Below are 13,387 nucleotides of genomic sequence, written 5' to 3'. Positions count from 1 at the left end.
CATTCTCAGTTGATAAGAAAGCTGAACTCACATAATTTGTGTAGGGGGGTTTCCCTTTTGAAATAAAAGTACTTTCATGTGCAATATCTTATTTTTGAATTTAAATTCAAAGACAGTTAAGTTCAGGGAGCTAAACAAAGCATTGGAAACTTAGCTTCTTTGCAGTCTAGATTGATAGCAAAACATATTGTCTACATAATTCTAAGGAATAGTTCCTATAAGCAACAGATAATTAATGTGATTTTTAGATTTTGATGGTGGCTTTTTAAATTTTGATTTCCCCAGGGATGACGATGTTTTGTTTGTTTGTGAAGGAGAGCCATTTATTGGTAAGTGACTTTAAAAGCCAATTTTATCTGCCAAAAAAAAAAAAAAAGATGGAATGGCAATTACTTTAAATGGGGCTATTAAGCTTAAACATCAAAAATGATCTTACGGCTATAATTCAGATCTTCACACTTTTTGATTCTACATTGGGTCTATGTGTTAAATTTTTTACTATATGATCGTAGTTTATTATGGATGCTTCATCTTTTACATGCCTTTAAAATGCTTTCGAGGTGTACATATTCATTAACTATAACATAGTAAGGTAGTTTTGATTTTAGAAACAATTGTTTCAAAATTTTTTCTTTGATAGTAAATGTCAAAAATTTTCTACATGTTGTATTACATATTTGTGAGTAAATATTGCTTGCATAAGTAGTGTTTGACAGTATTTCACAGTGATCAGATCAGTCAAAAAATAACTTGGTATCAACCACAAACACGGGTGTGCACACACACTACCCTTTGATTTGGAAGAAAGCTTATAGTTGTATATCTCAAAAGAAAAGGCCAAAAGTAAGATAAAGTATTTGATTTATTTAGATTCATACAGTCAACACTCTGAATATTTAAGTATTTTTTAAAGCATCATACTAATTGCATTTGGTGAGTGGAAGTAGTTCTCAAGATTGATGCACAGGCAATTGTCAACTTAGAAGTAAGTGCATACTCTTGTCTGTCTGTCTTTACCTTAAAACTGTAAGAACTTTTCCTCATCTTCTTTTATCCATTGGCCTAACAGTGATTGGCAGGCAATGATCACTTAATTGGTCCACTGCATACAAACACAATAAAAAATGATCAATTAAGGTTTTTTTTTTAAATTGTTAACTGATGGATTTAAAAATATTTGGTATATTTTCATCTTCTGCATTTATTGATGTTCAGATTGTCTTAGTTTTGGGCCACTGGAAATCTTTTCAGGTGTTTTTAACAAGCCCTGTTGGATTTTATAGCTTTCTTGTTATCTGGAATAACAGGTGTTCATCTTAAAGCCTTTTCCTGTCTCAGACCTGGATCAACATTTTTCCAACAAGCCTTGATTTTTTTGAGTGGGAGGTGTCTTTCCAAGACAAATCTGGGTGCTAGGGAGGCTCTTTGCTATTGGGTTCATCATTGTTGCTATGCCTTTTGGTGGACAGAATTGAAAACATATAGGTAGAGATAAAATTTGTATATATGTTATAGGATATAAAGTTTATATATCATATATAACAAAATATGGATAGATGAAATAACTCATGGGTTCATACTAATACTTAAAGTTTATATTAAGGATTATAAGGTTTTTACTTTTCCTCTTCTGTTCTTACATCTGTGTCTCCTTTTTCTATATCAATAATACTGACTTTCAGGGACACAGGGACTAATAGAATTATAATGTCACATAATTACTCATTTACTATACCCCATACAGAGCACATCTAAAAATGTCATCGTTACAAACCCAATACTTTCAGTACCAATATAATTACTAAAAATAGTTAAATGTTTTTCATATGCTAAATCCTTTCTCCCCTTACTTAAAAATAATTTTATTGTTTCTGCATTGTCAGAACATACAGCCATTGTATACTATACTGTCTCCCTTTATACTCTCATTTAGTTTTGCTTCTTCAAGCGTACAGTTACCTCCATCCTTTTGTTATGTTCCCAGTGGTTATCTGAAACTTGTTCTCAAGTTGGAGAGATAGATTTCTCTCCAAGAAACTATGAGAACAATAGTCTCTGACATCTTCCAGTGGCAAGATGCCGTTGCCATCCACCATCTTTATATGATTTTGGTATAAAATTATGTGTCAACGCTTATTATAAACTTTAGTATGTGTAATTTGTTCTATGTTAATTATACCTCAGTGAAGCTATTGAAAAATCCTTGGTTCACATCATATTTCTTTGAATATCTTAAATATGTTACTGCATTTTATTCTGGCTTGAGGTGTTGGTCTCAAAAAATCTGATCTTTCTTATGTGATTATTTTTCATAGATCACCCAAAGGATATTTCTCTTTCTTTAAAGTACAGTAATTTTAGTAGAATATTTTTGGTGTTCTGAGTTGTTCTGGACTGGTTTTCTCAGTATGTGATGGATCCTTTCAATATATAGTTTCAAGCGTATGTATTTTAAAATTACAGTACAGTTTTCTTGAAGTTTACATTTTTATTTTGTTCACTTTGATTTGATTTCCTTCTTTCAGGACTCTATTGTATGTATGGTGGATCTTTTACACTTGTCTTTTACATTTGAAACTTTCTTTTCCTTTCTTTGTATTTTATTCATTTTTTTGAGACAGGGCCTCACTTCGTCACTTAGGCTATAGTGCAGTGGTGTGATCTTGGCTCACTGTAGCTTCACTTCCTGGGTTCAAGTGATTCTCCTGCCTCAGCCCCCATCCAGTAGCTGGGACTGCAGATGTGTGCCACCATGCTCGGATAATTTTTTTGTATTTTTTTGTAGAGATGGGGTTTTGGGGTTTTGCCCTGTTGCCCAGGCTGGTCTCAAACTCCTGAGCTCAAGCAATCCACTTGCCTTGGCCTCGCAAAGGATTACAGTTATGAGCCACCATGTGTGGCCGTTTCTTTTTAATTTTTCAAGCTATTCTCTTTTTTACCTTTTCTTTCCCTTAAGTCACTGTCTATTGTGTTTAATCACTGTTGTATTTCTTTTGCTTTAGTCTTTATTTTAAAAATCGTTTTTCTTTTATTTCTAATTCTCTTGGGAGTTCTTGCTACTCATTTCTGAATTTGTAAATCCTGGTTTATATTGTTATTTTATACCTTCTATAAACTTATTTTAGCATGTTTTGGAATATTAGATTATAATTTTAATCTTTTGTGGGTATTTCTGGCATGTTTTCATTATCTACAAGGACATTATTATTATTTTAACACTTTCATATTACATTTGATCAATCCTTTTGTATTGCTCATTTTTATGTGAAGTTAGTTTTTCTTAACTTGAAAAGAGGGCTGACAGGACAGTTTTTCTAATTTCATGGCTCTAGAGTTCCCTTTTCTGTTGTTTTTGTGAAGTGTTAAAAACATACAGAACTCATTTTCTGATATATTCTGGTCTATTAGACCTCTTAACTTTCGTCTGGAGTCCTTTTTTTTTTTAGTCTCTGTTGTCTTTGTTGCATTCAGCTTGGATTATTTTCTCAGCATGTTATCAGTGTGGGGCTTTGTCCGTAGAAGGGAGTTTTGACCATTTGGTTTTGAGAGTTTATTTTCAGCCCTATCAGATCTTACTGCAAAGTACTTGCATCACCCACTTTTGGGGTGATCTCAGTCTGTTGTTCTCAGCTGGACTTATTAAGCAATGAAGTCAGTATCTGTGGATGGCTTTGACATTCATGGGTTCATCATATACCCTGTTGCATCTCTCTGCTTTTTCTTTCACAGGCGCTGAAAGCATGCTGCTCTTATAGCTGTTGGTATTGGTGGGACTACCTTATCACCTAGTGTTGTTTTAGATGCAGTCTGTGGGTTTGGGTATTGCTGTCCTAGTAGCTCTGGTATGCTTTTATTATGTGTGTATTCAGTTTTAAAAATTATGCCATTACCGTCTTCCCAGAATCCCCAATCTTAATATTTGTGTTATTTTCTACATGTCATCTCTAGATCCTCAGACAGATTCTAAGCCTCCTGAGGGATTGTTAGGATTCCATACAGACTGGCTGACATTAAATGTTGGAGGGCGGTACTTTACAACTACACGGTAGGTGTGTGTGTATGTGTGTTAGAGAGAAAGAGAATGCAAAAGGAGCACTCTGTGTCATTTGTTCTTCAATTTGCTGAATCCCTAAAAAGATACTCAAATGCTGCTTACACTGTGTGATCTGAAACCATTTTTTATAAGTTTTTCTGTAGAAAAAAGTAAAAACATGGTTCATTCCTGAGAAAGCATAAAAGGCATCACTTCAGTGTTTTAGAACATGCTTTTTAGATATTGAGTAATAGACACATGATATAAGTAAAAATTAACTACTGAAATTTGTAGAGGCTACAACTGCTTTTATTAAAGGGCAGAAAAATCTAAGTTTGGAAGATCAAGAATATTATTATGTAATAGTTTGCTAACAGGATAGACAGAGAAGTGTTTAAAGCAAAGGAAACTAAAACAATGTTTAAATCAAAGGAAGTACCCGATTAGAAGGGATCTGATAAATGGCAACTTACTGCACGTTTTTGTTTCCCAGCGTTACTCCTACCAGGTTGTAGCATGCATCTTTTTGAGAGAGCAGCTGGGATCGAGTATACTCTTGACTTAAATATGTTTGTTTATAAAGACAAATGGAGAAATCAATTTTTTTCCCTGAATTCTTAGGAGCACTTTAGTGAATAAAGAACCTGACAGTATGCTGGCCCACATGTTTAAGGACAAAGGTGAGTGTAATACGTTGGTTTCACATTTCATCTTACCTGTTTTGTATCTGTGCTGACTTTATAACTCCCGACTTTCTGTACTTACTAATTATGTCAGTTTTTAAGAGTAAAAACTTACTGATATATTAAGCAATTTTTTCCTCATACATTTCTGACTTTATTTTTTGTTTATGGGGTACTTTCTTTATTATAATGGTAACACAGGTGTCTGGGGAAATAAGCAAGATCATAGAGGAGCTTTCTTAATTGACCGAAGTCCTGAGTACTTTGAACCCATTTTGAACTACTTGCGTCATGGACAGCTCATTGTAAATGATGGCATTAATTTATTGGGTGAGTTTATGTAGACTTTCAATATAATTATGTAACTACTCACATTTTTGTAAGTTTAAGATTTTAACTTTGTTTCACTCAGTGACAGTATATTTCCATGAAGTAAAAGTATATTTTTTTTTCTATTTTTTAAACTAGATGTTTTCTCATGTATGTGAGTGTATATAGGTGTAGAAATAAATTTAGGCACGAACAGGTGGTCCTTCAGGTAGGTAGTCTTTGTACATATAGGTAAATATCTAAACCATACACATCAACTTTATATTCTAAACTGATATAGATTCTATATGACAAGTGACTTTAAACGATTTTGTTGTTTCCTTTTTTAAAAATTGAATTCTGAATGTAACTTGGCTCCAAGTTCTGGATATTCTCCACGTTATGTGAGAACTAGAGTGGTCAAGAGGGCAAATCATGCCTTGCAATCATAATTCTCAGTTAGAGATTTGATTCTACAATTTGCTAACTTAGGGGGACTAACTTGGGGAAAATTTCTCTGAGTCATATTGGAAAAATGAGTATTAAAAGCACTCTCGACCCTATCTACATCACAAGATTTTTGTGAAGGTTAATGGAGGTGATGTAGACAAAAGCCCTTATAAAACACTGGTTGCACATTTGGATGCTAATAGGCCTCTAAGTGACTGAAGTTGATGTGATGTTAGTACTTCAGGAGTGGTAGGCAGTTGGCGATCTTGAGGTCACATGCCTGCCAGCTTCAGCAGATCATTGCCATGTGCAATGTGGATAGACATAGAGTGCCAGAACCTTGGTTTTTGAAGAAACCTGGGTATCTAAAATTTTATGTGACATGTTTTTATTTTGAAAACATTACATGCTGAACACATCAGAATCAGCCTGAGGACTGCTAGCTTACAGTTTCTGTAGTGAAATACGAAACACCCACTAACTTCTAGTGTTGCTATAACAAACTTTATATTCCCTTTAACATGTACCTATTGCAAAAAATAAAAAATAAAAAAATACATTATTTGACCCTTTTAGCTAGTTCTGTAACTTTGTAACTAAATTGTTGTTGCTTTCTATTTCTCCCATTTTAATTTTTCTTCAGATTATTGATAGCATTTTGTATCCTACTTGCCTAGAAAATAACATCAGAAATATATTTATCTATGCTCTGTCACATATCTGCAAACCAAGCTATTACCAAGATTTGCTAGTTTTTTCTTTTTCATGTTTCTCAACCATTTCTTTTATTTGTGCAAGTGTTCAAAAAGCAGAGCTCTCTGCTGGATTCATTTTATAAAGCATTATTTTTAATTAGTACAGTTTCCATCCAAACTCTTTATATTGCTTACAGATTGCCCGAGTAATTATATGCTTTAAAACAATCTACAGTAATTTCACTAACACCAAAAAGTAGTGAGTGGCAGAGCTGGGATTCAAATCCAGATTTTTTTTTTTTTTTTTTTTTTTTTTTGAGACAGAGTCTCACTCTGTTACCCAAGCTGGAGTGCAATGACGTGATCTCTGCTCACTGCAAACTGTGTCTTCTGGGTTCAAGTGATTCTCCTGCCTCAGCTTCCCGAGTAGCTGGGATTATAGGCACACACCACAATGCCCAGATAATATTTGTATTTTTTTTTTTTTTTTTTGGTAGAGACAGGCTTTCACCATGTGTTGGCCAGGCCGGTCTCAAACTCCTGACCTCAAGTGATCCACCTGCCTCAGTCTCCAAAAGTGCTGGGATTACAGGTGTTGAGCCACCGTGCCCAGCCTGTCTTTTGTATTTCTAAGGCTTCTCTGGATGTTTTAAAGATTTAATTCTAAACCTAGAATTAGAAACGTATCCTGGCTGTATTCCCTAAGAGTTCTGCTTTACTCAGATCTTGGCAAATTGACAGTGTGGCCCGCAAGAACCTCTTTTATAATGTGTTGGGTTTCCACCAGGGATATATATCCGACCAGAATGGCATAATCTTTGGATGCCCCTTGAAGGGGAAATGTGGACCCTGTATGCCAGAGTGGTAGCCGGATGCTGTACCTTGGATGACCTTTGTTTTACAATTGTATTATCGACCACAGAGTTTGGTTTTCACAGAAAAGATTGTATTATTCTTCCCAAATAACAGCTTGTGGTTTTCTATGTCTACTTAGCCTTATTAGCTTGTGTTTGAAGGGCGGGATTATGTCTGATACTTTCTTTGTAATTCCAGAGTTCTAAGTAGTTTTTTACCAAGTCAACAGCCAACTGATTGAGGTCTTCTCATTTGAAAGATAATGGAACCCAAATGTATTCCCACACATTCTGATGATGTTTATTAACAGATTAGAATAAGTAAACATACCAAGTCATGTAAAGGATGTACATTGTTTTTTACCAAGTTAGAGTAAATGATAAATGAAACCTCTTTTAGTATTTACCAATATTTTTAAAATTTATTCTCCTATAAGAAAGATTTCTGAATTACACTTTTGTGTACTTTTTAAACTTTTATTCATTTCCATCATTTTCTGATTCAATATGTAAAAGATACTTGTGGCAAACCTGTTCAGATCTGCTCCACTTAAAAAGTCAATTAAATGTTAAGATTATGTGAACTAATGGTATTTTACTAAATTTAAAATGACTGTAATACATTCACTAAATTAGTTGTTTCAGAATCATTTTTGTTCTGATAGGTGTGTTAGAAGAAGCAAGGTTTTTTGGTATTGACTCATTGATTGAACACCTAGAAGTGGCAATAAAGGTAAGCCTGTTTTTATATTAGCCACTGTTATATATAGTAGCTATCTCCCAAAAGACTCCACTAATTTCTTTATATCTTTTTCAAGAATTCTCAACCACCGGAGGATCATTCACCAATATCCCGAAAGGAATTTGTCCGATTTTTGCTAGCAACTCCAACCAAGTCAGAACTGCGATGCCAGGTAATTAACATGAATTTTACATGAATTACATGAATTATTTCTATCAGCAAAATAAAATTTTACATTGTTCTAGTGTTTTGGGGTTATTTTGCTTTATTTTTCTTTTATATGCAAGATCTAATTTAATTATGGGTCATAGCATTGATTTAGTTCTGAAATGGTTAACCAAAAAGAGATGCAATAATAGCCTTTTTAAATTGTCTAATTATACCTCATGCAGCAGTTTATGAATAATGCATGGAAATTGCAGCAGTTTTTTAAAAGTCAGTATTTGTACATTTGCAATATATGGTCCGATCAGTGGCAGGTACTTTACTTATGTGTACTGTAGCATTTCAGATTTTAAAGACCACAGTATTCATTTTTGCCTGATAAATGTTTTGAATTATTGAATTAATAAAATAATATAAATTTAATTAGGTTTAAATACTTATTAGCAGGTATAGGACTAACAGGGATAACTCTTTAGAAACTTCTACACATAAATGAATTATAGCCAGGCTATATTCTAATGTATATGTTGATAGAGTTTCTTTTATGAGGAACCTATTTAAGGACACTTCTTTCATGTATCTAAGTCCATTTTGATCATGTTTTGTAATAAACTCCAAGTAACTGAACTTCCAATTGCTTCTAAAAAAAAACTTGGTGGTTAGCTATAGTAATTAAATGTAATACAAACAGACGATTTAATTATGGTGACAATTTGTGCTTTTTTATTTCAGGGTTTGAACTTCAGTGGTGCTGATCTTTCTCGTTTGGACCTTCGATACATTAACTTCAAAATGGCCAATTTAAGCCGCTGCAATCTTGCACATGCAAATCTTTGCTGTGCAAATCTTGAACGAGCTGATCTTTCTGGATCAGTTCTTGACGTAAGTGTCATTTTAGGCTACAAGAGAAAATTAAATGTTTAGTCTATTGAACAGTCTCAAAGAGCCTTTGAGACAGGAATTATAACTGTCTTTTATGGGAGCTTTTACTTGAAAACAGATAATTTATTATGTTGATGTAAGACTAAAGGGTCTGAAAGTGAAATGAATTTGGTTTCACAGGTTTGATATCCTTTATTAAATATAGACCTGAAAGGTTTAGTAACTAAAAAGAAATTAAATCTTGGAATTAGTTCCTGATCTCCTCAATATACTGTACTTTATCAGTACTCGTATTTTCAGCAAATTATAAAGGTAAAACTGAAAGGAACCTTGAAATCTGTTCAACCTCATTTCTGGAATGGGAAAATGTTATTGCTCAAGAATTGTTTGATAGATATTTTGAAATAAATATGGTATGCATCAGTTTGTGGAAGTTAACATCTCAGGGGCTTTTTCCCTCTCTCTCTATATATGTGTATATTTATATGTATGTATATGTATGTATTTATAACAGTTACCTGTGTTTATTTGAAGTTAGAGGGTAGATGCAGACCAACAATGAAATCTATTAATTTTTAACAACTTTTAAGTTCCTTACCACCAAGGTCCATGTCTGTATGTCTTTTGAATTAATACCATCTTGCTTTTGGTAGTCATTTATTGAATTATTGTAATTTGGGTTTTACTCATTAGCTGCAGCTTATTTCTCCATGAAGGCGTGTATCAGAGCTAGCAACAAAATCTACCAAATATGCATTTTAGTTACTTTCGCTGTTCTTATTCTGTCTTATCGTGAAGGGTCAGGTTAGTAACAAAACAGGAAAAAGACTAACATCAAAAAAAAGTTTGAAGGACCTAGTCTTTAAATAGTGGAATGTCGAGAGGCATCTTTGTTTGTGTTAAGCACTAAAAAAAAAGTTTGTCAAAAACTCATTGAGATAAATGAACATGATTTAAAACTCTTGACTGGGTGAAGTGGGTCTAGGTCAAGCCTGTAAACCGAGCACTTTGGGAGGCAGAGGAAGGTAGATCACTTGAGGTCAAGACCAGCCTAGCCAACGTGGTGAAAACCCATCTCTACTAAAAATGCAAAAATTAGCCAGGCATGGTGGTGCATGCCTGTAATCCAAGCTACTCAGGAGGCTGAGGCACGAGAATCACCTGAACTTGGGAAGCAAGAGGTTGCAGTGAGCTGAGATAGCACCACTGCACTCCATTCTGGGTGACGGAGTGAGGCTTTGTCTCAAGCAAAACAAAACAAGAAAGCCTTAAAACATGTATTTTCTACATTTTACTCTCTGCCTTGCATTATGCATTGTGATGTGCCTGTTCAGGGTTGATAATGTTTAGCCATGGTTGGTGCAGAAAGACCCAAAAAGCATCGTGTTAGTGTTTTGTAGCTAAATAATGCCTTTAAATGCTGGCATTCGTGTTCTGACCTCTGACTTGAAGGCAGTAGTAGCATCTTAGAATATCAATAATTTCACTTAAAACATTAAGATTCCCATAGTAATAAGAAAATCCATACCCCTAACAAGTGTATGCCTTCCTTACCCATACATTTTGACTATTTCATTGTCATGCATAGGTGTGTTTATAAAAATAGAGATAGAGACATCATAGTTCTGACTCTCCCAACTTCTTTATCTAAACCATTATGTTTCATGTAAAATGAGCATGCTATTTGCATGCATTTTTTTTTTTTTTTTTTTTTTTTTTTTGAGGCGGAGTCTCTCTCTGTCGCCGGGACTGGAGTGCAGTGGCCAGATCTCAGCTCACTGCAAGCTCCGCCTCCCGGGTTTACGCCATTCTCCTGCCTCAGCCTCCCGAGTAGCTGGGACTACAGGCGCCCGCCACCTCGCCCGGCTAGTTTTTTGTATTTTTTAGTAGAGACGGGGTTTCACCATGTTAGCCAGGATGGTCTCGATCTCCTGACCTTGTGATCCGCCCGTCTCGGCCTCCCAAAGTGCTGGGATTAAAGGCTTGAGCCACCGCGCCCGGCCAAATGTTCCCATTTCTTACTGCGTTTAATTAGAAAAGCTAATTTTTTATTAGCTTTTATTGTAAACAGAAAATAATTGATTATGAGTGTGTTGAGTTGAGCTTTTTCCCCTTTTCTATTTTTTCTTTTACTGTTTGAGCTAATTGGAACAAAATTATGAATCTTACCACCAGGACTTTTCTCTTTTCTTTTCAGTGTGCAAATCTCCAGGGAGTCAAGATGCTCTGTTCTAATGCAGAAGGAGCATCCCTGAAACTGTGTAATTTTGAGGATCCTTCTGGTCTTAAAGCCAATTTAGAAGGTGAGATCCTTTCTGTAAATACCTATTCTATGGAGGAAGCAGACTGTAAAGGAAAAAGCTCTGGAAAATAATTAAGGGTGAAACAGGATAGCTGTAGGGAATAGGTTTCTTCTGTCATCATATTCGGAGAACTTCCAAAGCAGTAAGATACCTCCATTTGGTTTCAGTCAAATGCTAATCAAAACTGAGGACTCAGAAAAAATAAAGCCTCAAATATTTAATAAGGTTTTAATTGGAAAATTAAATATCAACATCTTAAACTTTCAAATGGAATAAAATATTCTTACACTGACGAAAAGGAAAAATTTCTTTTGCATAAAACCAGGGAGTTTATAAAAATCATTTTAAGATTTAATTTATTGTTTCTTAATTTGTTATTGTTTTATCTGTGACTGATCACTTTGTTTACTTGTATATTTAGGAGACTACTTAACTCCCTTATCATAAACCTGTAGAGGCATATTATGAAAGTGCTAACCATCATAAGACAGAACTAAATTTCTTCCCTCAAAAGTATCGATGAAACCCTTCTTTCATCAGTGAACTGTTTATATATATATAAGTTCGTTGAGAGACAAGATTTTAGATTCATTTCCAGAAGTCAAAAGAGGCTGTCATTATTGACCTCCATTAAGTCATCTTGCAGTTTTTGTTGGAGGTAGATAACTATATTTTTAAGTTAAACTACTCCCAGAATGTGTTCACCGTAGGTGCTAATCTGAAAGGTGTGGATATGGAAGGAAGTCAGATGACAGGAATTAACCTGAGAGTGGCTACCTTAAAAAATGCAAAGTTGAAGAACTGTAACCTCAGAGGAGCAACTCTGGCAGGAACTGATTTAGAGGTGAGTTTACCAACATTTTAAGAGTTTTTATTGCTCTAGACTTACTAAGCATCTCATGCAAAATGTATTGAAATCAAAACAAAGTAGTTGGTTGGTAAAACTGGATTGGAAGGTTCATCTGACATTCAGACTAAGTTGATTTCATTTCTCTCCTTTTCCTTAAGTTTTTCTCAAGTAAATAAGTTTGATAGATGCATTATCTAATGTATTGCATTTTCCATAAAATTTAATTCTCAACAGAATTAAATGGGCTAGATTACTTCTTAAACTACTTGAGAAATTTAAATGATATCCAGGTTTGAAATCAGGTTCAGGAAGTCTATTTAAAATTGGAACCATATGTTTTTTGGTTTTCAGCCTGAGATTATAATTTTGCCTAGTCATCTTTTTCAAAGAATTGTATTTGTATGTCTTCTTAATTTGCCAGTTTAGCTAGCAGACTCGATAGCTGTTGATAGGTCTACATCAGCACCATCCAATAGCACTTTGTGCAGGAGGGACATGTTCTATGTCGGTGCTCTTCCGTATAGTAGCTACTGGCCATATATAGTTGTTGAGCACTTGAGATGTGGCTAGTGCAGATGAGAAATTGATTTTTAAATTTTATTTAATTCATTTAAATTTAAGTAGCCACATGTGGCTGGTAGCTATGAAATCTGGTATAAATTGGATAGCAGAGAACAGTATGTCAAAATTTAGCTTGCTGTTAATTTTTTTTCTTAATATTTTTGCCTAGATCTCTTGATAGCTCTCAGTAGCAGAGTAGCAGACCCCTTTCACCTTCAAGGCAAAAAGAATTGGCCTAAGATTATAATCCTATCACAAGCACAATTATTTATTATTTATTACATTACTTTCACCTAAGATTATATTATTTGCCTTGGTTTTAGTTACTGTGTACTCAGAGTGGCTTAGCAGCAAAAGCCTCCCTCTGTCCAACTGATTGCAAAGACTGATCAGGTTGACTATTGAGGGGTGAGCTGCTGACATTTGTTCTCCTAAGAGGTTACATTTAGTCACCCTTCTCTCTAACCATAGTCCCGTACCGTATCTAGGGACTTAACTGGAATCTCTATCTTACCACTCCGTGATCTCAAGAGAAATTAAGAAACAGCTTCAAATTGCGGTGGTTACACTATTCTGTACATCTGTCAAAACTCACTGTATTATATACATACCTTTGGGGCTTTAAAAAGAAAGGCAGTTTCTTGCTATAAAAATACTAGGGCTAGGGAATGGAAAAAGGTATTACATAATTTGATTAAGTAAAATCTTTTCAGATTAAAAAAATAATAGTCTTCCCCCCATCTCATTCCTTTTGTTGTTGTTGTTCTTGGATCATAGTAAAATTGTTTTGATAATATTTATTACCTTGGGCCGGGCGCAGTAGCTCATGCCTGTAATCCCAGCACTTTGGGAGGCCAGGG

General features: G+C 34.6%; 1 protein-coding gene across 3 annotated transcripts in view; it reads left to right on the top strand.

Annotated features, from left to right (window-relative positions):
- Window positions 1-13,387, top strand: part of KCTD9 (potassium channel tetramerization domain containing 9) — a 30,185-nt gene that overhangs the window by 13,576 nt on the left and 3,222 nt on the right. For all 3 annotated transcript variants that reach the window (XR_004059269.1, XM_010378149.2, XM_030937790.1), the window contains exons 3-11: window positions 286-329; window positions 3,949-4,045; window positions 4,655-4,713; window positions 4,918-5,046; window positions 7,690-7,757; window positions 7,843-7,938; window positions 8,664-8,813; window positions 11,011-11,116; window positions 11,827-11,960. Coding sequence is in view for 2 of the 3 variants with exons in the window: in XM_010378149.2 (XP_010376451.1) it covers window positions 286-329; window positions 3,949-4,045; window positions 4,655-4,713; window positions 4,918-5,046; window positions 7,690-7,757; window positions 7,843-7,938; window positions 8,664-8,813; window positions 11,011-11,116; window positions 11,827-11,960 (883 nt within the window). In the remaining variant the exon portion in view is untranslated. The remainder of the gene's footprint in view (window positions 1-285; window positions 330-3,948; window positions 4,046-4,654; window positions 4,714-4,917; window positions 5,047-7,689; window positions 7,758-7,842; window positions 7,939-8,663; window positions 8,814-11,010; window positions 11,117-11,826; window positions 11,961-13,387) is intronic.

The sequence above is a fragment of the Rhinopithecus roxellana genome, chromosome 9, assembly GCF_007565055.1.
Source record: "Rhinopithecus roxellana isolate Shanxi Qingling chromosome 9, ASM756505v1, whole genome shotgun sequence".
NCBI classification, from domain to species: domain Eukaryota; kingdom Metazoa; phylum Chordata; class Mammalia; order Primates; family Cercopithecidae; genus Rhinopithecus; species Rhinopithecus roxellana.
Note: the sequence above shows the minus strand (reverse complement) of the source record. Positions and strands in the feature narration are given on the sequence as shown.